The sequence below is a fragment of the Oncorhynchus tshawytscha genome, linkage group LG03, assembly GCF_018296145.1.
Source record: "Oncorhynchus tshawytscha isolate Ot180627B linkage group LG03, Otsh_v2.0, whole genome shotgun sequence".
Taxonomy (NCBI): domain Eukaryota; kingdom Metazoa; phylum Chordata; class Actinopteri; order Salmoniformes; family Salmonidae; genus Oncorhynchus; species Oncorhynchus tshawytscha.
Window position 1 is genome coordinate 23,609,319 of NC_056431.1, and position 22,996 is coordinate 23,632,314.

Sequence of the window (22,996 nt, forward strand, 5' to 3'; positions counted from 1 at the left end):
AAAGGCAAAAGGGAGAATAACTGCAGGGGCCGGTAAACGAAGCATAAAGACCCCAAGTGACCGAGGGGAATTATTTGGCTCCATTAAGCAAGCATTAACATGAATTACTATCTAATTAAAATTAAACAGCTCATTAATAACTTTCCAGTGGGCCTCTGACTGCAGCTAAGTTATCTGGTGAGTGCGCAGTAATGTGTGTGTGTGTGTGTGTGTAAGGCTGGAGTTGTCTGTTATTGTGCCAGAACCAGGGGAGTAACCAGAGGGGCAGGACTGATCACTCTACACCCCAGAGAAACGGCTGCTGGATCAAATAAGGTCTCTATCTCTCACACACACACTCTGTGTGTCTCTCTCTGTCTCTGTGTGTCTCTGTGTGTCTCTCTCTGTCTCTGTGTGTCTGTCTCTCTGTCTCTGTGTCTCTCTCTGTCTCTGTCTCTGTGTGTCTGTCTCTGTGTGTCTGTCTCTGTCTCTCTCTCTGTCTCTGTGTGTGTCTCTGTGTGTCTCTCTCTGTGTGTCTGTCTCTGTGTCTCTCTCTCTGTCTCTGTGTCTCTCTCTCTCTCTCTCTCTCTCTCTCTCTCTCTCTCTCTCTCACAGCTGCTGGGAATTACGTATTGTAAAAAGTCTACCTTAACTTTATTAATGGGTTTGTTATACTGCATGTTGTAGGTTCCTTATCCCGGCTTTTATTGATGCATGTTTTTAATAAGCACAGTATTTCTTAAAGGTAAATTAAAAAATGTGATCAAGATAGTGAGCCTATCTGTCTGAACATTTTAAATCCACTACTTGAACCTTCATTGACACTCAAAGGACTGTAGGGCAAAGACATCCAGCTTAAATAATATCCCTCTATAATGGTACACGAGGATCAATCTGATTAAATGATTATAGAAAGAGAATAACTAATAAACCAAAAGACAAATAGAAGCATGTTAACTCATGTATGCAATATTTTTTTTTTTACATTTATTTAACCAGGCAAGTCAGTTAAGAACAAATTCTTATTTTCAATGACGGCCTAGGAACAGTGGGTTAACTGCCTGTTCATGGGCAAAACAACAGATTTGTAACCTTGTCAGCTCAGGGATTTGAACTTGCAACCTTTTGGTTACTAGTCCAATGCTCTAACCACTAGGCTACCCTGCCTGATATTGAAGTAGGTGTGTACACTGTTACATTCAACTTGTTGTCTTCCAATGTGAATAGTATCAATTGATGTTACCAACAAAGAACTATGCAATAGTCAAATGGAAAATAGTTCAGTCACATCTCATTGATTCACATACCTTTTACAGCTTTTGTTTTTTCAAAAAGTTTTCCTCACCTGTTACGAACCTCTTCTAAACTGAGGTTTTTCAAATTCATTTTTTGGGCTACCCAAATTTCAACAGAGACACAATCCTCCTATTATAGAAAAACATATTTTGAAATGTGTACTCGAGAAAATCCACATGTCCTCTTACTAAAATCTACAGTATGTAAATATTTAAACACAGCAAACAATCTCTTTAATTGATGTAATTTGTCATAAAGTACAACATTCAACCTGCAGAAGTGAATCTATCTATTATTTTACGTCAGTTAACGTGGGCTCTCTCTCTCTCTCTCTCTCTCTCTCTCTCTCTCTCTCTCTCTCTCTCTCTCTCTCTCTCTCTCTCTCTCTCGCTCTCTCTCTCTCTCTCTCTCTCTCTCTCTCTCTCTCTCTCTCTCTCTCTCTCTCTCTCTCTCTCTCTCTCTCTCTCTCTCTCTCTCTCTCTCTCTCTCTCTCTCTCTCTCTCTCTCTCTCTCTCTCTCTCTCTCTCTCTCTGCCTGCTGTCCTGCTCTCTGTTTAACACACACATAGTATGTTGTTACATAGTCAGTTTTTACAGGAAGGATGGGTGGGCTGAGGGGGAGACGCAGGGCGGATGGACATTCGGCAGGGGGCAATATGCTTACACCAGCGGAGGCTGCTGAGGGGAGGACAGCTCAGCACATCAAACACATGGAAACCATGATTCTGCTCCAGCTCTAACCACAAGCCCATCCGCCCCAATTAAGGTGTCACCAACCTCCTGTGGCTTACACACACACACCTACGTGTAGTGCGTAACAACTCAGCCCGCCGGGTGGCGTGGTATGTCCTGTTGGGGTCGTAACCTGCGTGTTGCTGAGCCTGCGTGAGGCTGTGTTGTCTTCAGGCCCCTGTCAGGAGAGGAGAGGAGAGGAGAGGAGAGGAGAGGAGAGGAGAGGAGAGGAGGAGGAGGAGAGGAGAGGAGAGGAGAGGAGGAGAGGAGGAGAGGAGAGAGGAGAGGAGAGGAGAGGAGAGGAGAGGTGAGGAAGTCAACACCGGCTCTGTGATGATCATATTAATGCTTCTCCAAATCATTTCAATAAAGGGGGCAAGAGAGAGAGGGAAATCGGGGAAAGGTAGGGCAGGAAATGAGGAAAAGAGATGAATAAGGAAGTAACAAGAAGAAGAAGATGATGATGATGATGAGGGCAACGATGAGGACGACGGTGATGAAGACAACGATGATGATGGTAGGAAATTAAGAAAGGTGGAGAATGATGCTGATCGGAGCGAAACATAAATAAGTGACCAACAGTGTCTATGGGATCTAACCAACTAGGCCTTTCCTTTAAGCAACATCAGCACATAAAGCTGAGCAGAACTAGTCGAAAGAATAACAAAACACTACTGTACTCAGCATTTTGATAACAATGGAACCCCTTTCCAAATCCAGGAGATTTCAAAATCCAAAGCACAACACAACCATATTTCACGAAAGGACTATAATTCGATAGACCTTTGCAGGTGGAGAGAGAGCAGAGGAAAGAGAGAGGGAGACAGTGAGAGAGAAGAAGAAGAGACGGTGATGCTGACTAAATGTATTCAGGCGCATGCATCTCACCCCTCCAGCCCACAAGCTGTTTACCTCTCTATCAGTCAGTCTCTAAGAGAGCAGGGACTCCATCCATATTCACACAGCCACAAATTCCACTGCTTATCTCGACCAACCTTCTAAAACCTCCCTATGTTCCCCGCCGCACATACATACATACATAAACACATCTTTACGGAAGCGAGAGGCAAACCAAGAGGCACACACATCCAGGAGGGGGGAGAGGATAAGGATCACCTTTGAATTCAAAGTAGAGGATTGGGTCCCTCTGTGGACGGACAGGAAGCCACACAGGTTAGGGCTGATGGTTGAAGCCCAGGCACCAACACCCCAGCAGACAGGTAGACAGAAGCTGAGAAGGGGCTTAGGCATCCCAAGCCTGATGCTTTCAAGCCCGTCACGGAGTTAGATGGAAGGTTTGGAACTCTGAAAGTGAAGTGAAAAGTGATCCTGATATAGTAAATTGTATATTGGTTTTAATTGTGTTATCGATTAGTGTTGGTGTGGGTTCTCTTGTTCCTTTAATCCATTATATGATATAGGTATTCTAATACTTTGATATCCTAATGTTTGGTAAGAGACATGGGCACATGTGCAAAGAAATGCTGTCCGTTATCTCTGACCATCTGATCATTTTAAATGTAGGATTTTACTGTTATCTTTTACTACTGTTGTAGTATGAGATGAAACAATTATTTAATTTTAGGCATCAAGTGAGAAATTATATTCTAAACTTTGACCACCAGGTAACTTTATGCAAAATACAATTTCCCAAAATAGCTTTATTAAAAATGTAAATACTCTAATAATGGCGCCAGGTTGTGGTGTTTTATTTGTCCTTCCCTTTTGGGAAGTGGCACTAAGTGGGCAAGCGGGGTATTTTGGTGCTGGCAGCTTTAAAACATGAACGATAGGAAAGGAACGGACACAAATAGACTGTTCAAAGAGTGGTTGGCTGGGCACCACAGACACATCCCGAGTAGGGGGAGCGGTACCCAATTCTGTTGCGCGCGGTGCTGATCAGGGATTGAAGTTAGGAACTCTCTCCACGACTAATTGCTCGCCGGTGCCTTTTCATGAATATTCATCCCATATCGTGTTCAGACCCCCGTCTAATTAGTATAAGAAATAGGGAGAAATCTCGCACCTTTTACCACAAGAGAAACGTTCCCCTCGCATTCTCAGGGGGATGCTGGCAGAAGCGCCGAGTTCATTAGCCAAAAATGAAAGGAAAAAAGTTACCTGAAAAGCATAGGACGTTGGTCATTTACGCGCTAGGCAAATGGGCTATTGCGATCGTGTAGTCAGTGCCTATTTCGTATTTCTATCAAAAAAGAAAGACTGAAAGTGGGGGAAAGTACAATTATCTGAATTGTGGAAGTTTGTGAATAATAGGTATTTTCTGATTTTTTAAATCCAAATGTAAAGGTGGCAGGTGCAACGGTCGATTGAATGACCCCCTGGAAGTGGAATAAAGGTGTGTTTAACATCAAATGCAGTGCAGGAAATGGGGTTCCTTTCTGGGACTATGCAGAGAGATGTCTAGCATACAATGTGTCTAATTTTAGGAACTTAAAATCGTCATCCTCCATCTGAGTTTGAGAAAGGTATTGTTGTGAAATGGCTTTCAGAAAGCACCAGCTTCTTTCTAGGCGTAATTGTTTGGAGGAATATAACGTACTTTTGTTTTAACCTCTGAGTTTTGACATTTGTCTTCTTCTTTTTTTGCTCGTGGGCAGACAAGCATAGAGAAAATGCACATATTTGACTTTGACCTTTAGAAATAGATTCAAACCTACAGTAGGCTAGGCCTGTAATTCTACAGTAGGCTAGGCCTGTAATTCTACAGTAGGCTAGGCCTGTAATTCTACAGTAGGCTAGGCCTGTAATTCTACAGTAGGCTAGGCCTGTAATTCTACAGTAGGCTAGGCCAGTAATTCTACAGTAGGCTAGGCCTGTAATTCTACAGTAGGCTAGGCCTGTAATTCTACAGTAGGCTAGGCCTGTAATTCTACAGTAGGCTAGGCCTGTAATTCTACAGTAGGCTAGGCCTGTAATTCTAGGCACTGGGTGACAGTTGTTGAAAGTGCATTCCAATTGATATGTGACTGTTATCCTAAAGAGTTTTATTAGCCTATTAAAAAGACAATCCCTGCGACTTTATTTAATTTATTTTAAAACAGAATTAGGCCTCAATGTCCTTGTTTGAATTTGTCATTTGTGTCATATTTTTTTAAACTTGAATATTGTGCACCAGTTGTGAATACTATAATTGTACAAATATTATTTTAGATGATAAATACTGTTAGACTGTTATGTTGTGGGGGTAGGCCTTTCAGATATTTGAAAAGAGATGTATTTTTGTTGTTTCATCTTTCGGAAATGCCTTCTAGGAACATGGTTAGGCTAAATTAAGAGTGGACCGGGTGGCTGTTGGCTGAGGTGGGTCCAGGTTATAATTGTATTCAAGTCGATGAGGTCCCACTTGAGGCTTTAACACGTGACTGGCAGGGAGCGCAAATAATACTATAAGGGATTTATTTATTTTTACATTCAAAAAATATACTTCTAATATCAGCGGGCACAAGTCCAGTGGGCACAAAACATCACAGGACGACATTGTTGTAGTTCATGAACACACGCGCAATTGGAAATAATTATAGTGAGTATATTGTAGGCAGTGCAGAAACGAAATGCTACAGCCTACTGCTAAGATACACATGCACTTTCATCCTATTTTATACAGATAGATTGTCTATCTATTTTTCCAAAATGTTCATAGCCCAAATAGTCTACAGCATAAGCCCATTGCTTCACCATAGAGTTAGCCAACCACAATGAATGCTAACGTTTCTGCATAGGCTCGTGCACTTGGACGTGACCGGACTATAAAAAAAGAGCGGTGCAAGAAAAGGGGACGGGAAGGATGTTTAGAAAGGGTTCAATGTGACACAAGGCAGACTATTGAAAATTGAGACTATTATTTTGGGACAGGGTCACCCGGGCTTCCTCAACTCGCATCACCATGCCTTATACTCAACTAGTCAGCTACTGAAACCCCATAATTGTGTGTTCCACTGTCTTTTTTTATGAATTCATCATATCGTGACCTCTTTTTTTCTTTCTTTTTTTTGTGCCTTTTCCTGTATCGCCTATCATTCATCAGCAGTAAGATGCGTGTCATCCCTTTCAACGCTCTTTCCATAGCAACCTCGTGCATCTTAGCAAAAAATTCACCTAGTTCCACACAAGGCCATATTCTTTACCAAGAGAGGGGTGAGCATCTGGATATTTTTTTCCACAGCTCCTCGAGCTGGCTGGCAAAGCACAAGAGTTGGTCTGTATGTCTGTGGCTGCCCCGGCAGCACCGCTTTTCCGGCAGAAATGACTTTTTATAGACTTGGAGACGAGAATGACTGAATGGTAACGCATCTTCATTAACTGAGGCATGGAACTGACTCCGGCAGCAGTCACAACCCGACAGAGTGGTCTCCAAGGGTTCAGTGATCTTTAAAGTCCTTACAAAATGTTCGGCTGAACATCTTGCAAATGAACAAGCAAAGGCCCTTGACAGATCAAGTGATATTCAGATTAATCTAAACTATTTTACTCAAGTGGAAATGTGGTATTAGGTTACTGAATGCATCAAAGCAACACACAGCACGTTTTTGATATTTACATTATTTGCATATTGAATAGTCTGAAGAGGTTGTGTTTACAAGCCTATTAGATGTGTAAATATGGCCTACCTGTTATTTGGTATATTATCAAATCCAAGGTAGCAAGGATAATGGCTTGATTTGACATATTAATCAGTCACTGAGCTGTAGCCTATAACACTGCTATTATTATGTTATTAATGAAAACAGACATTTCGATAACAACTAATATTGCATCCTTCTATTGGAATACATACTAAAATATTTCACTGAATATGTTGTACATTATGAAAGAAAAATTCCAGAAGTTCCTCTGTAACCTTTTAAGGATTTCTAAATGACACCTGGCCAACTCTTTGGAATTGTCTCCCCTTAGTCGATCCAAACTAAATATATAAAGGTTGGATGGGCAAAACCACGCCTTTCAAGAGATGATGACGAGCACCTGTGACCCCAAGAGCATCTTATCCACACACGCACTATATTCTTCAGTGTCGTGTCGTGCCAGAGTGAAGTAAGGACACACGTAGCAGAAAAGAGAGCAAACTTACCGTTAAATCGTGCTCTAGTCCAGGGATTGAAATGAATAAATCGTAAAATGCGTCCCACTGTAGCCTACAAACAGAGAGCAGTGCCATGTGAGAGACGAGAACAACATAAACACGCGCGTGAGATAAAAAAAAATGCATTCAGGTAAATAATTAATATAAAGAGTGATGCCTGAAAAAGCTTACAAAAAGCTTCGGTTTTAGAAGGAGTGGAACATGCGCCTGATTGCGGACTTTTAGGCGACTGGAACAGGAGAGATGTAAGATTTGTTTAAAGCCCCGCATTTCCATTTAAGAACGTGATTGTGTTTGCAAAGATCCCTTTCAATCTTCGCATCTCCCCCTCTCTACCCCTCAGCGTCTCCGAGGCTGCTTTGCAATTCATAGAATTGGTAATTTGCTATTGGGACAAAACGTGAAGGGAAAAATAATCAGATCAACCGGGAGAGGAGTGCGGAAGAAGCCAAGAGGGAGAAACACAGGATTTTCACTCTAAGTTGCTGTTTAGTAAAATGCTTCGAGAGAAACGCTATAAAATACCTTCTGCTTTTCATGAGCTTTGCATATAGGTCCACATTTTCACGGGTGGTAAAATTTAACGTGATATTTGGAGATGATTTTATTTGACAACCATAACTTTTTAAGAAGGTGCTCTTATAGTACTCTTATACAGTTTAGACGTTTTAGTCATTTAGCAGACGCTCTTATTCAGAGCGATTTACAGTTACACGTATAAACATAATTTGAATCCTGAAACACATTACTAACCATGCCCTTGTTAATTTAGCATAATACAAACATTTGCAGATTCATGTTACAATTTTCCAAAGCCCTATCCAATGGCAAAAGTGTAAGTGCACGTGAGTGTGTGTGTGTGTGTGTGTGTGTGTGTGTGTGTGTGTGTGTGTGTGTGTGTGTGTGTGAGAGAGAGAAAGGGAGAGAGAGAAAGAGAATGATAAGCCTTGATGAGGATATCATACACTCGGAAAAAAGTTCTGGATAGAACCAAAAAGGGTTCTATGCTTGCTTAATATATGGCACCCTTAAGGTTCTATACAGAACCGAAATAGCTTTAATATTGAACCCTATATGGAACCCAAAGTGAAGAAGAACCCCTGGTGTTCTGATCGAATAACCATACAAAAGGTTTCTATATAGAACCTTTAGGTGTGCCATATATGAAGCAAGCAATAGAACCCTTTTTGGTTCTATCCAGAACCTTTTTTTTCTCAAAGTGGTTAACATTGTAAATGTCATAAACAATTGGGATAAATGATTAAAGGGTAGCCTTTATTATTAAAGAAAACGCATTGAGATTTGTCACACATTCTCACCATATTCATAGACATATCAACATCACACAGTGCTTATTCACATGCATCTCTTTTTGAAGATTTTTGTGGGTGGTTGTAATTCTGGAACACTACACTATAAGAATACGAATCTACTTAAAGTGGGAGCGCGCAGTTAGTCATCACTGACTAAAAGGATATCAAGGTGGAGGGGGGGATTTTGTCACCCCATCAAAAAGATCCCCGTACTCCCCCACGTGGTTATTTGAAAAACAACCCGAACGAACCCAACGAAACCTACCTACTGTTTTCCAACCCTCTCCGCCCTGGCTTGGAGAGAGAGGATGGATGAAAAAATGAGAAAGGGGCGACCAATTGCGAGTGACTGGGTTCTGTGCGCCTGTGACATGCAAACAAGCAGCCCACGAGAGAGGGATAACGGAAACCTAGGTCATATTCAGAGACCGTGATGTTACCAATACCCTAAAATATAAATTTAATATATAGAATTAACATGTTTCTATATAGTATATGTGAAACAGAGCCCTATTCTTTATGTGCGTAAAATGCGCTCTGCAACGTAGGCTATGCCTCTTGTGGGCTTGAATCCGTAAGGAGCCAATACAAGCGAAGAGGAGGCGTGTCTTAGCTCTTCCCCAAGACCTCCCAGAGCAGGTTGTTGCGTTTTTAGCTCTAAAGCCTCCAGATCTCCGAAGTACTCGTCAGTTTTCGAAGTCGGAGCCATGGCTACAACAGCTCAGTATATTCCGCGGAATAACTCCTTACCGTCCAACCCGCTCATGCATCCGGATTCGGACAGGATGCACCAGGGGACGACCTACAGAGAGGTGCAGAAAATGATGCACCACGAGTACTTGCAAGGGCTAGCGGCGACCAACACCGGACATCCGATGAGCCTGACGCACCACCAGTGGCTGCCCACCTCCAACACCGACTGGACCAGCGGCACCCATATCGGGCAACAGGAGCACAACAAAGCCAGCGTTCAGGCGAGCCGAGAGGACCTGAGCAGCGGCTTCCACCATAGATCTCACCTGGTGCACCAGCAGACGCAGAGTAGCCACCATGGGTCGTGGGCGCCAACCACGACGCACCACTTGTCCCCGCTGTCTCCTGCCTCCAACGGGCACCAGTCGCTAGTCTACTCACAGCCGGGATACACGAACCTCAACGCCATGCTAAGTCCCCAGCCCGCCTCTCTGCACCACGGCATGCGGGACCCGCTCCTCGACGATACAGGTAGCCATGACAACCAGATGGAGTCCCCCCAGCAGGCGTTCAGCCACCACCAGGACCACTCAGACGAGGATGCGCCCAGCTCCGACGACCTGGAGCAGTTCGCCAAGCAGTTCAAGCAGCGAAGGATCAAACTGGGCTTTACACAGGCGGACGTGGGCTTGGCCTTGGGCACCCTGTACGGAAACGTCTTTTCTCAGACCACTATCTGCAGGTTCGAGGCACTGCAGCTCAGCTTCAAGAACATGTGCAAACTTAAGCCACTGCTAAACAAGTGGTTGGAGGAGACAGACTCAAACACTGGCAGCCCCACCAATTTGGACAAGATTGCTGCGCAGGGCAGGAAAAGAAAGAAGAGGACCTCGATTGAAGTTGGGGTGAAAGGGGCGCTGGAAAATCATTTCTTAAAATGTCCCAAGCCCTCTGCCCATGAAATCACCAGTTTAGCCGTCTCTCTTCAATTAGAAAAAGAGGTTGTCCGTGTTTGGTTTTGCAACAGAAGACAAAAAGAGAAAAGAATGACGCCGATAGGGGTCCCTCATCCGAATATGGAGGACGTATATTCTCAAGCGGAGACACCCCCTCTTCACCACACATTACAGAGTCCTGTGCAGTGACTGTTTTCATGAACAATCCTACAATTTCGGGGGAAACAAGAAAAAAAAGGGAAAGGACTATGGAGTTTACAGTATTTCATTTTGTTTTACTGAGAGAGAACAGAGACATGGCAAAGTTGGACAGACAGATGAGTTTTGTCCCAGTAACCGGAGCTTGAGTTACAACAACAAATAGGTAGAATGGAAAATGGTTGAAAAGAAAAACATACACTATTACTGAATTGATTTCGTTCACATTTTAAATGAAACAAATATCTTTATTTACCAAAATTCTATGGAGGAGGTAAAGTAAATTCGATGTTTCGTGGCTGTTCAAAGGGTAACGATTAAATGTTGCAAGTGGTGTCTTGAACTGATGGCGCTCACCACAGTGCGAGGTGGTTGCCTGAAAATGATCAACAAAGGAGACACACACACAATGAACATTTTGCTCTTCAGGCTTAAAACCGATTAACCAATATTTCTAATTATTAGCCTATTATTTCGCTTTGTTCTATTAATTGTGATGTTTGATTTGTTTGGAATATTTTACCTTCAGTGTCTCTTCTGTTCTGAAGACTGTTTTTATTGTTTCTCTCATTTTATTAGTGTACTGTAACTCATCAAAAACGCCTTCCTTACTCTTACGGTTGACACTACGTCATCTGGCCAGAGGAGTTTGTGAAAAGATGATGGAAATTATGGCACCCGTTGAATGACAAAAATCCCCACACTTAAATGTCAGATGCATTTCAAAATTGACGAATGCAGCAGGACAGCTCACGTCTGGCAGCCTTAAAACATGTATGCTTTGCAGATAGCAACAGACGCTAAAAAGGGCAATATGGATGAATACTTTATGAAACATGTGTTTCTTGTCGGTTTTCAGTATTTGTTTTGATTATTATTTTCCTTTTGTATGGAGCACTTATTCTTTCGTTGAAATGATCATTGCAATTTTTATATTCGTTTTGTTTTCAGAATTTGTTTTGAGGTAGGCCTTTACTCACTATTTTCATGTTTACAGGTTCCTAAAATCACTCCAGGGCGCCGTCAGCAACTTGCATTGCTAACTGCCAAGCTATTCCAACCACCTTTTGGAAAGAGATTGGTTTAATACGAAATGAAAGTGATATTCTCAGGTAACTTCAGTGCCCCAGGTCGAAGTGTCACGCTGTTCTCATTCTTTATATCATAATAAAAAGTAGAACTTGAATTCTGTACCTTCTATATTGATCTGAAAGGTAGCCTATGCTACACCCCATTAATTTATACCATTCCTATTATTGTATTATAAACACTATATACGGAGAATTTCAGAACATTCTCGAATGAAAAGTGATGAAGGGACCTGTTTTACATATATATATATTTTTTTCGGATATGGAGAAGAAAGGAAAAATCTGATTAACTAGCCTACTCGTGCGTTGCGTGTCATTTCTCAAGGCTCTGGCACATTCTGATGGACAGTAGCCTATAGTACAATTGCGTACTGCAGACAGTGCTATTCGATACAGCGGGAAAAAAAACTTTCTTCAAAAAGATGTTTGAAATAAAATGTTGCCAGGATTATTTCCGATGTGTAAATATGTCGAATATGTAAACATGTATTTGTTCTGAGATATTTTTTTTGTTGGTTTGTTTTGTTTTTCCGGCAGTTTTGTACACTTACTAATTCCAAGAAGATATTTTAATATGATTTCATTTATGAATCTGACCATTTATATATATATTTATTTCCTAAATGTGTTTGGAGCTTTTTGTTTGGCTCGGTTAATGGTTATGTTGCAGTGGATTTCAATATGTTTTGTTCACTACATTGGTTGTATGTTGATTGCTAAATGTAGGCTGCAAAGTCACATTTCTCCTATTTATGTTATAGTAATATTTTATTACTTACATAAAACGTATATACAAGAAAAGGTATTTTGTCTTCATTCAAAAACCAAACCGTTTTCCTTTGTTGCTAACTATTGTGAAACCACCAGATGAGAAAAAAAATATACAAATGTATGTGGTAAACAGAAATCAAATGCACTAAGATAGTGTGTTGTGCTTAACCACTCTGATTTAAACAGTCAGAAAGTGTTGATTACAACATGTGTTCAGTTTAAACCAGTATTCCGTTATGTAATTGGGATTCATTTAAATCAGAGGCTGTGTACATGTGCTGTTTTCAAGGGAATAGACAACAGTATGTTTACCTCAGGCATTCATATCCGCATCAAGTCTACACAATCCCTGACGTTGTTCACATCTCTGTGTAATCGCAGTATTAAATTGTGCAATATTATTACGAAAATAGTGTCTTTTTATTGACTGATGTACCAATTACTATTAATATTATTATTAGTTAATACTGTGATATGGTAATAACAATGTTTTTCCAGGTAAATAATAGTATGCTACATAGCAGCAATGACTTTCTCTTGGTGCGCACCAACATACCGATTGTAAATCTTATTTAAAACTAGTAGCCTACAGTGTTAAGGTACTTGTAAAATATGTCCTAAAATAAATACACACCTTCTATTGTATCTTAAACTTTGAGAACAAATAAAGTGCCTGCGAGGGATTTCTGAGTGTCTATAATCATACTAATAATGACCAAATTATGGGTTATTGGAATATCAACTAGGCCAATGGAGTACAGTACAACTAGGCCAATGGAGTACTGTACAATGGAGTACAGTACAAGACCACACACACCTCTCCACACACACCTCTCCAAGTGTTCAGAATAAGTATAGGCTATAATACAAATTGGTTTTTCGTTTTAAACATCACGCTGATGTTATTAAATTGGCTGTAATAGGCTATGTTGAATTAGAGCAAAATGCAAAGGAATAGGCTCGCTACCATTTGGATTACACAAACACACCAGCTCCATTGAAACACGCATAGTAGACTGTGGGGCTACTGCCTACAGCTAACGCAGGCCTACCGATAGCCATGTAAGAATAATTATGAATCTGGACACACAATTAGTTTGTATTATATTTTGATATTCATATTAATAAGATAAAAATGACGCAACTTTGCTTTCTGGGAAGAAAACAAGATGTGGGTGGACATTATGCTATGGGGGAAATTGTTAGATGACAAGCCGTTCTGATTCGGCAAATGTAGGCGTAATATTGCAACTCATTCGCCAATGTCATTGCGTCTCACCAGTTTCAATGCCGCAAATGACAGAGAAGTCATCAACAATTTACTTTAATAACAGTCAAACTAATCCAATATTTCAGAGTTAGTCAAAAGTCCAAAGAAACGTTTAACATCAAACTGTATGAATTTAGCGCGAAGTATTGTTATGTTTAGCCTAATATGTTCAGTTATAGCTCTAGAACTTAATCAAGATACTGTACATCTGTAGTGTCCATATTTGACATTAGCACAATAAGAAATGCCGATTTACTCCACATTATATTAAGACTGTTTTACTTTAGCCTAATCCTAGCCAGCGATAGGCCTATTTTTAACAATGCATCGCATAAACAAATGCTATGGATTGAAAACATTTATTATAGCCTTCAATAAAACCGAGAAGGATCATTTACATGACTTGCTTGAATAAACCCTAACAAAAGTAGGAACAATTGTTTTGAATAGCATATAGGTTATCGATATCAACTTGAGTGAAGGCAAACTTTTTGTCAGATAGGAATTCTTGAAGTGATGTTTAGAGACGTTAAAAGTTGTCCTTCAGATAGAAAACCCGAGAACAGAAGATTCACTCTCTCTCTCTGTTGGTGGGCCTATATAATTTCCTTTTATACACATCTCATCAAGGATATCATTTTGTTTCCCTCCCACTGTTTGATACAATTTCATAATGCCAAGCGATTATGCATATTGACATTTCCACGTATTTCAGTCATCCAAATGTAGCTAATGATCTTTAGGCGCTCCTTGTAAAGTCATAGGAGCGCTCGGATTCTATCATCCAATAATAAATAGTATATTGGAGATTAATACAAATCTGATCAATTTGACGCACACATAGGTCCCTATAACATAACTTCACATACGAATAAATATAAGATACTGTAGGCCTTGAGAAGTGTCAGCTCAAACTGTTGTAAATGAGCCCAAATTAGGCTTTACGATATTGAAGCATTTTGAAGAGAACGGCGAGTCTCAAGCGCCCCCAAATGGTACAACTCTGTTCCTACAGCTGTAAGAGCTCAGGCGAGTCACTGAGCAATTTGTTTAAAATGTATTGGAAGAATAATACACAATATTATATCTGCATCAGTGGAGGCGGATGTCAAGTTCTTCCACATCGGTTCTGACAAACCATTTCTGTATGGACATCACTTTGTGCACGGGGGCATTGTCATGATGAAACAGGAAAGGGCCTTCCCCAAACTATTGCCACAAAGTTGGAAGCACAGAATCATCTAGAATGTCATTGTATGCTGTAGCGTTAAGATTTCCCTTCACTGGAACTAAGGGGCCTATCAAGAGCCATGAAAAACAGCCCCAGACCATTATTCCTCCTCCACCAAACTTTAAAGTTGTCACTATGCATTGAGGCAGGTAGTGTTCTCCTGGCGTCGGCCAAACTCAGATTCGTCTTTCGGACTTCTAGATGGTGAAGCGTGATTCATCACTCCAGAGAACGCGTTTCCACTGCTCCAGAGTCCAATGGCGGCGAGCTTTACACCACTCCAGCAGACGCTTGGCATTGTGGATGGTGATCTTAGGCTTGTTTGCAACTGCTCGGCCATGGAAACCCATTTCATGAAGCTCCCAACGAACAGTTCTTGTGCTGACGTTGCTTCCAGAGGCAGTTTGGAACTCGGTGGTGAGTGTTGCAACTGAGGACAGACTATTTTTACTTGCTACGCGCGTCACCACTCTGTGGTCACGTTCTGTGAGCTTGTGTGGCCACTTCACAATAACAATAGACCAGGGAAGCTCTCTCATGGGCAGAAATCTGCCGAACTGACTTCTTGGAAAGGTGGCATCCTATGACGGCGCTACGTTGAAAGGCCATTCTACTGCCAATGTTTGTCTATGGAAATTGCATGGCTGTGTGCTCAATTTTATACACCTGTCAGCAACGGGTGTGGCTGAAATATCAGATTCCACTCATTTAATGGGTATAGTGTACAAGGTACACAACAAAATAAATTCAATCTATAATCAGCATGTGACTGATAGGTCCTATACATGTCGTGAAGTGGTTCTGTAACAGAAGATTCTATGTACATCCCAAATGGTGTCCTATTCCCTATATAGTGCACTCCTTTTGACCAGCTCTGGTAAAATGTAGTGCACTATGTAAGGAATAGGGTGCCGTTTGGGACACTGAATGTGCTCAAAACCCAACTAAACGGCTTGTCTGAATCACACCTCCACATTGGATCCACACTAGACACCTGGGATTTGTGAGTTATTAGTTTCATAGGGTAGACACAGTCCTTAGAGAACTCTCCCACCAGCATCACTCATTATCTGGTGTGGAACTTAAAATGGTGCCACTTTTGGACCTAAATCATGCAATACTGGTCATACTTTTGTACTGAAATATGACTTTCAAAATCCCCACAAAAATCATGAAGCACAGCTTGGATGATGATCAAACTCCACCATCAGTCGTCATCCAATAAGCCAGATTCAACTGATGCAAACAGAGAAAGTGTATTAAGCATACAACAAACACAGTAACGACCTTTGGAACATGGTTGTCTGTCCATGTGGCTAAAGTGCATGCTGAACATGCTGGACCTGAACTAAACGAGATGCACCATCAGTAATGCCACATAGGCCCGTATTGAAGTGCAGTTGCATGGACCCAGGAAGTGGAATTTAAACCAGCTCACAGCTAATGCAGTAGGAAGGTCAACGATGACATAATATGACTAATTGCCTTTCACTAGTTCCCCATTTGCTATTTAGCTATGCCGTGTGGCATGGCACAGGATGGAGATCACCAGCACTAAGTACTTCCTGACACTATGTCTGGGTACCAAATGGCACCCTATTCCCTATATCGTGCACTACTTTTGACCACAGCTCTATGCTAATTAATAAATTATACAGGGAATAGGGTGCCATTTGGGAACCTTACGTAACAACGTAAAAAAATATATTAAAAAACTTGGTCAATGATGGTGGTGTGTCCAGTGGAAGGAAATGCAAGAGACATTTCACTCCTACATGACAGTTTGTCAGATGTTTTCAGATGTCGTGGGACATGGTTTCATCTTGACATTAGACTACTTTATAGAGGTGTGAAAACATCTGATTAACTTCTATTTGAAAGTTTAATGTGCCTGGTACTTTTCGGACTGGGCCAGTAGAAGATGTGCCAAACTAGCCCACCAGGCGAGTAACATTTCATATTTTCATAACATTTCATATTGCAAAGATTTTGGACCTTTGGCTTGGTTGAATACCAACTGGGCTAGTAGAAAGTGCGGCTTAGTTACCTATTCGGGTCATACAATAATCATCACCATTTTGTCTCATTAGTAAAGTCAGAAGTTACCTATCTCTCCTAGCCTGGTCCCAGATCTGTTTGACAATGACCATAGGTTGGATTTAGAAAGACAGCACAAATATTTCTAGGACCAGGCCTATTCTCTCCCTGTCCTCTCCTTCCCATAACATACAGTACAGACTGACTGGTGCCAAGCACCATTTCAAGACTGGTGCTGGAGCCAGCACTAGGCATTTGAACACAGCACACAGACGCCTGCCTGCCTGTCTGCCTGCCTACCTCCTTCATCAGGGAAGTATCATCAAACACAGGAGATGTGGATTAGCGATGATTAGCAGGGATTAAAGCTGGTTAATGGTGGAAAAATACATTTAAAAACCAGCGGCTCAGAGGGGGATTTTGCTCGCACTAGAGGATTTGCATTGATCCGCAGCAAATGAATGAGGATTAGCCGCATCTATCTGCCAACAGATAAATAACATTAAGCGTATTATACGGCGTCGCCTGTTATTAACAACATTACAAACAAGCACAACAATGCCGGCAATTATGGAAATAATGGGCTTGAATAATGCTCTTCAGTGCGATTCTCTCCCAACTCGCTGCAGAGGAGATACAGTAGCTAAGAGGATGCTGAAGACCTATGCTCCTGAGAAGTCTAAGACACCCAATACTAGGTTGATACTACTACAAGGCCCCCAGGTATTCATTGTATGGTATTGCTTCATACAGTAAGGTGCTTTTCACATTACTGAGCCGAGCTGAACCGAGCTGATTTGGCCAGGTCACGCATACACTATATCTGGACTCATGCCAGAAAGGACAATGTGAAAAGGAAATATCAGAGCCAGCACAGTTTGGTTGGGGACAGCATTCTAGTGTGAAAAGGCTATTAGAGTACTATGGGGTACTCAAGTGTCCATTTTACAGTCTCTTTGGTGCACTAAGTTAGCTAAATTGATCATTCAGGAAGACAGTCACCATAGATGTAAATTCGACATTATTCACTCTGAACTACATTAACAGCCATTAACAAAAAAAAATGTATTAAATTTTTTTTTAAAATAATTTCTTTATGTCTCTCTGTGTTTCATAATTTCCCTTCAATTCACAAGAGGCCGAATGTATCTCACAGGAGAACGCATCCGAGCGAGCGAAACAGAGCCCCTCTGTCTCTCTACGTGTAGGCCATCTATCTGATGCTGTCCAAACGAGTATGACATTGTTGCCGCCCGTGGCATTAAAGGAAAGGGAAGCCAATGAGCATTTGGCCTCGCTTGATAAAAAAGTATTAAAAAATTGGTAATCCAGTTTTGAGTTGAACTGAGCGAGCTCAACATTGAATGGTTCTGGTGCACCCCAAAAAAGTGTCAAGGGATTTTGGCATCCCACCTATCAAATCCTATTGAGAGCATACATCATTGACAGAAACGTTTGAATTGTTGCATCTTGTTGTATTGTTTTCCTCCAGTGGCTAGCTAGCTATCTAGCTAAAATGGTCCCTTACTAAATTAGCCATGGATGGAAATAGGGATTTGGACTTGTGGTTTTACTTAATTCTCCGTACTGGCAAATGATTATAACGGTCATTCTGATCCAACCATTAATTCATACATTGTTGTGCCCCTGGCCTGAGAGGATGGAAGTTCAATATGTAGCTAGATGTAGAAGGCTAATATTAACTAAGTAATGTTGCCCATGAATGGAAGTTAGGCTAGTGAGCAAGCATTTTAGCCAGGTAGCCTAGGACAACTAAAAATAAAAGTGTGTACTGTATGACAGAGTGATAGGCCATTTCGTCAACATGAAAGAGAAGAGGATGACATTGGCGTTTCTCTCAAGGAGAGTAAGTCAACATGTGTTCCTGCTTGCACGAACGCCCACACTAACACACACACACACACACACACACACACACACACACACACACACACACACACACACACACACACACACACACACACACACACACACACACACACACACACACACACACACACACACACACACACACACACACACACACACAGAAATCAGAACCAAGGACAGCCACATCAATTTAGCTTAAATTGTTTTTGGTATCTTTTAGTTGTCACTGTACTAGACTAAGAATAGATGATTTGATGAGGTTGAAATGTTGAAGTTGAAATGGTGCTGGAATACTGGAGGCAGCTCCTGTTTTCTTTACGACTTGCGGTAACTCTCCGTGGTTCTAAATCAATAGTTGTTAAGTGATCCGAAAATGTGGGAAACATTAACTTGCTTGACCATGCTGTAGCTCATGCAATATGTTTTGTGGACTTCACTTGACAGAGGTTACTATCTGGTTTTGTGATAAAACAAAGGTGCGGTTGAATTTACTCTGCCACTGTGTCTTCTTATTGTCTCGGCCTTCATAGGCCTATATATCACGGTCGCAAGGCATATGAATTAACAGGTTAAAGAGTAAACAATGCAATTATCACAACACATAGGTTGTAATATGGCTTTTTTGTTGTTGTCACAGTTAAGAGATTGAGTGGAAGAGAGACAAGTGGGTAAAATGCTCCATATATCCCTATCTTCTAGCCCAGGCAGGTGAGAGTTCCAGTGTGTTCCCCTCTCTCTTATCCTCCAACAGTTCTCTTCCCCTCGCCGTTTATGTAATAAATACTGCACTCCCACTTTGAGATCCAAAGATGGGGGATGGGTTTGGAGGCAGAAAGATGGAACAATGCATTTTTTCATTAAAAAAAAAAGTTTTTTTTCCCCCTCGCACCTCATGGTTTCTTCTCCTCTGAGCGACTTGAAAGATGGGCAACAATGTGGCTACACAGTGAAACCCTAGTTACCATATGAAACGCTCCACAGACCCAGTGGTGAATTGGAGGAAAGAGTAAGGGAGGAAAAGTGCTGTGTTATTTATGATGTCGGGCCTGTAGCAGTGGAGGCTTCTCAGAGGAGGAAAATTTCAGAAAAATGTAAAATAATACTTTTTTTATAGAAAACTAAACTAAATATTCAAGTCACCAAATACCTGATTAAAACACATTGTTTTGCAAATCAATTCTACAGTAGTCTCAACAGCACCCTCTACCGTAGCACCATGGTGTAGCCGGAGGACAGCTATTTTCCGTCCTACTCTGGCTAGATTAAATTCAACACCAAACCAAGACACTCGTGCTCCTCACCCCCTTCCTTAGACCTACATGGTAATTATGACAACTTCCGGAGGACATCCTCCAACTAATCAAAGCTTTTGCACTATGAACCAGCATGTTGTCCATCCAATCAAAGGATCAGATAATGAATCTAGTACTATGCATGTGTGATTTAGAAGCTTGGTGAGTTGGTGACATTGTTGGATAGATTGAGAGATTGAGATAATTGAGCATTTTTAGTATATTATCCAATTCAAATGAGTTTCATCAAACTACTGGAGACGGAGGGAGTAGATTATACAGTGTATATAGAAAGTATTCAGACCCCTTGGCTTTTTCCATAATTTGCAAAATATTTACCTCATCAATTTACATACTACCCCAGAACAACAAGGCAAAATAAGGTTTTTTAGACATTTTTGCAAGAAAATATAAGGTCCAACAGTTGACAGTGCATGTCAGAGCAAAAACCAAGCCATGAGGTTGAAGGAATTGTGTTTAGAGCTCAGAGAAAGATTGGGTCGAGGCACAGATCTGGGGAAGGGTACCAAAACATTTCTGCAGCATTGGAGGTCCCCAAGAACACAGTGTCCTCCATTATTCTTAAATGGAATAAGTTTGGAACCAACAAACCACTCTTCCTAGAGCTGGCTGCCCAGCCTAACTGAGCAATCGGGGGAGAAGGGCCTTGGTCAGGGAGGTGACCAAGAACCCAATGGTCACTCTGAGAGAGTTCCAGAGTTCCTCTGTCGAGATGGGAGAACATTCCAGACTGGGCGACTGCTCAACTTCCAACAGGACCCTCGGGACAAGTCTCTGAATGTCCTTAAGTGGCCCGCCAGAGCCCGGACATGAACCCAACATTTCTGGAGAGAGATCTGCAAAGAAGAATGGGAGAAACTCCCAAAATACAGTTGAGCCAAGCTTGTAGCATCATACCCAAGAAGCTGCCCAAAAAGATGCCAAAGGTGCTTCCACAAAGTACTGAGTAAAGGGTCTGAATACTTATGTACATGTAATATTTCATATTTTTATACATTTGCAAAAATGTATAAAAAACTGTTTTTGCTTTGTCATTATGGGGTATTGTGTGTAGATGGATGAATGTAATAAGAATGTAATCCATTTAAGAATAAGGCTGTAACGTAACAAAATGTGGAAAAAGTCAAGGGGTGCGAATACTTGCCGAATGCACTGTGTATTGTTTTCTTGGTTTTCTAACTTTATTTTTGTGTCCATTTATTCAATTTATTTATAGCTAGCTAACAAAGTGCAGTTTTATCCGCGAGAATGGCTAGTTAACGCTAACTACAATGTAGTGGATTCTTTGTTGAAGACCCCTTTAATTGCCCACATCAGATTGAAGCTTCTGGGAAACAGCTGCATCGATCCTGTGTTGGACAAAGTTCTGTGAATTCAAACTGCGCAACACAACCAGAAGGTAAGAGGAAACAGGGACGTTCTCAAGTGGCTTATCGACGCTACTGCATTTTTGGACATGTAAGAGTTGTCTTTTAGGGGGAATGACGAGAGGGAACATTTTGCTAACAACGGCCACTACAAGGAGATTTCAGAGGTAACTGTAGAAACGATGCTTAACTTGTTGAACATACGGAATTTTCTGCTATCATCTCTGGGATGTCGAAATCAATTCAGAATGATTTGATAGCTGCCATCGCATCATCCATAAGCTTCCATCTCATCATCCATCATCCAGTGCATTTTTGTCACATGCCAAATAGGTGAATCCACAGGAATCAGCGGTTGCTTGCAGTTGTCAGTTGTCGTCAGGTATGTGAATGATCAGGGCTTCATTCAGGAAAGTTTATTGGGATGCTTTGATGTGTCAAGTGGGCAAGATGCGAGTGTGAGTTGAACTTAGTGGAGAAACGTGTTGCCGATACCTAGGATGACTCTAATGTAATAGAATGTCTCTGCTATTTGTATTTACGTCTAAGTCCCATCCTGCTCCCTGATTAAGAGGTGATGACCACTCCAGTCATGTCACCAGTGTCAACTCTCTCCTGACATGAACTACAGCCATGTCTCATGTGTTCTTTCATCCACTGGCACATTGAATGTTTCCTCTCCCAGCCACGTGGCCCTGTCAATTTTCTCTCAATAATTAATGTATGTAGAGTCAACCACATACACAAATACAATCACATTATTACACATCAATGTGATTTAAATCCTTGCTTGGACTAACTCATTCTTAGCTCTTCTTTTTCCGAACTGTGTTGTGTTGTTGTTTTTTGTCTTCCCAGTCAAATCCTGTTCTGCCCTCAGTGGAAGAGTTGAGCCTCCGAACACCTCAACCACTGTCCTCCACTGAAGCCAAGCCTCTGATCACCTCAACTTGTGCCTCGTACTCTCACTCAATCACTGCTGTGATCGCTTCCCAACACTGTATAAGTAGTCCTCTCATTTCCATTCCCCATAATATTTTACTATAAATGCCTTCATTAAATGTTTTAGGTTAAAATAATTTGTCTTTGATGATTTTTGAAACACCCGTTACTGTCTCCGTGTGGTCCATGCCTGTACCATTGGTCTCCCATCCTCCTCAATTTCTCAAGTCACCAGCCTCTGTTGGCCTGTAGCTATATGGTTCATCCTTCATGCAGACTCCCAAGGTATAGATCTATAGAGAGCGGGGCATAAATGCAGGTTTAAAAAGTTCCTCTCCCCCCCTACCTCCCATCTCTCTTTTGATCTTCTCTGGGTTTTGAAGAAGAACAGAAGACGGTATACTGGCTTCATGACTGTGAGGGGTCCCTTTCAACTGCTGAGCTGTCTTTCAGTGTGAGAAACAATTGAAATGAGAGGTCACAGCTATTACCAACCCTCCTATAGCCTGCAGGCTATACTGTAGATACAAGAAGATATTCACAACTAGAGGAATGTTTGAAGCCTTCAAAGCCACCATTTTGACTAATTCAGCTTGATGTTTGGAGAATAGTAGTACTGTCCTGTCCTACAAAGGCAAAGTGCACTAACTGCAAATTCGGTCCTAAATATTTGATCTGTTGTAAGGTCCAGGTGTAATATCTGATTAAAGTGGTATTTCGTTTCCTGACACAAGAACAAGCCAGACAATCAGAATAAATCATAAAGTACTAAATATTGCTCTCTGTCTGGACAGAAACAGACTTTGAAGTCAGATTT

The 22,996-nt window shown here is 41.4% G+C and overlaps 1 protein-coding gene and 1 long non-coding RNA gene across 2 annotated transcripts; one reads left to right on the top strand and one right to left on the bottom strand.

Moving 5' to 3' along the window:
• Window positions 1–1,778: 1,778 nt before the first annotated feature.
• LOC112246625 lies at window positions 1,779–7,413 on the bottom strand. Its single transcript, XR_002952950.2, has 4 exons — window positions 7,279–7,413; window positions 7,096–7,159; window positions 3,123–3,311; window positions 1,779–2,184 (listed from the first exon to the last, which is right to left on the bottom strand). It is a non-coding gene; the product is annotated as an uncharacterized LOC112246625 (long non-coding RNA).
• A 1,670-nt stretch (window positions 7,414–9,083) lies between these two features.
• LOC112246600 (POU domain, class 3, transcription factor 1-like) lies at window positions 9,084–12,728 on the top strand. Its single transcript, XM_024415026.2, has one exon. The coding sequence runs from the start codon at window positions 9,128–9,130 to the stop codon at window positions 10,256–10,258; it is 1,131 nt and encodes a 376-aa protein (XP_024270794.1). The 5' UTR covers window positions 9,084–9,127; the 3' UTR covers window positions 10,259–12,728.
• Window positions 12,729–22,996: the final 10,268 nt, after the last annotated feature.

What these genes read in the sequence shown, in the direction of transcription:
- LOC112246600 (XM_024415026.2), top strand. Translation starts at nt 9,128, where the DNA reads ATGGCTACAACAGCTCAGTATATTCCGCGGAATAACTCCTTACCGTCC.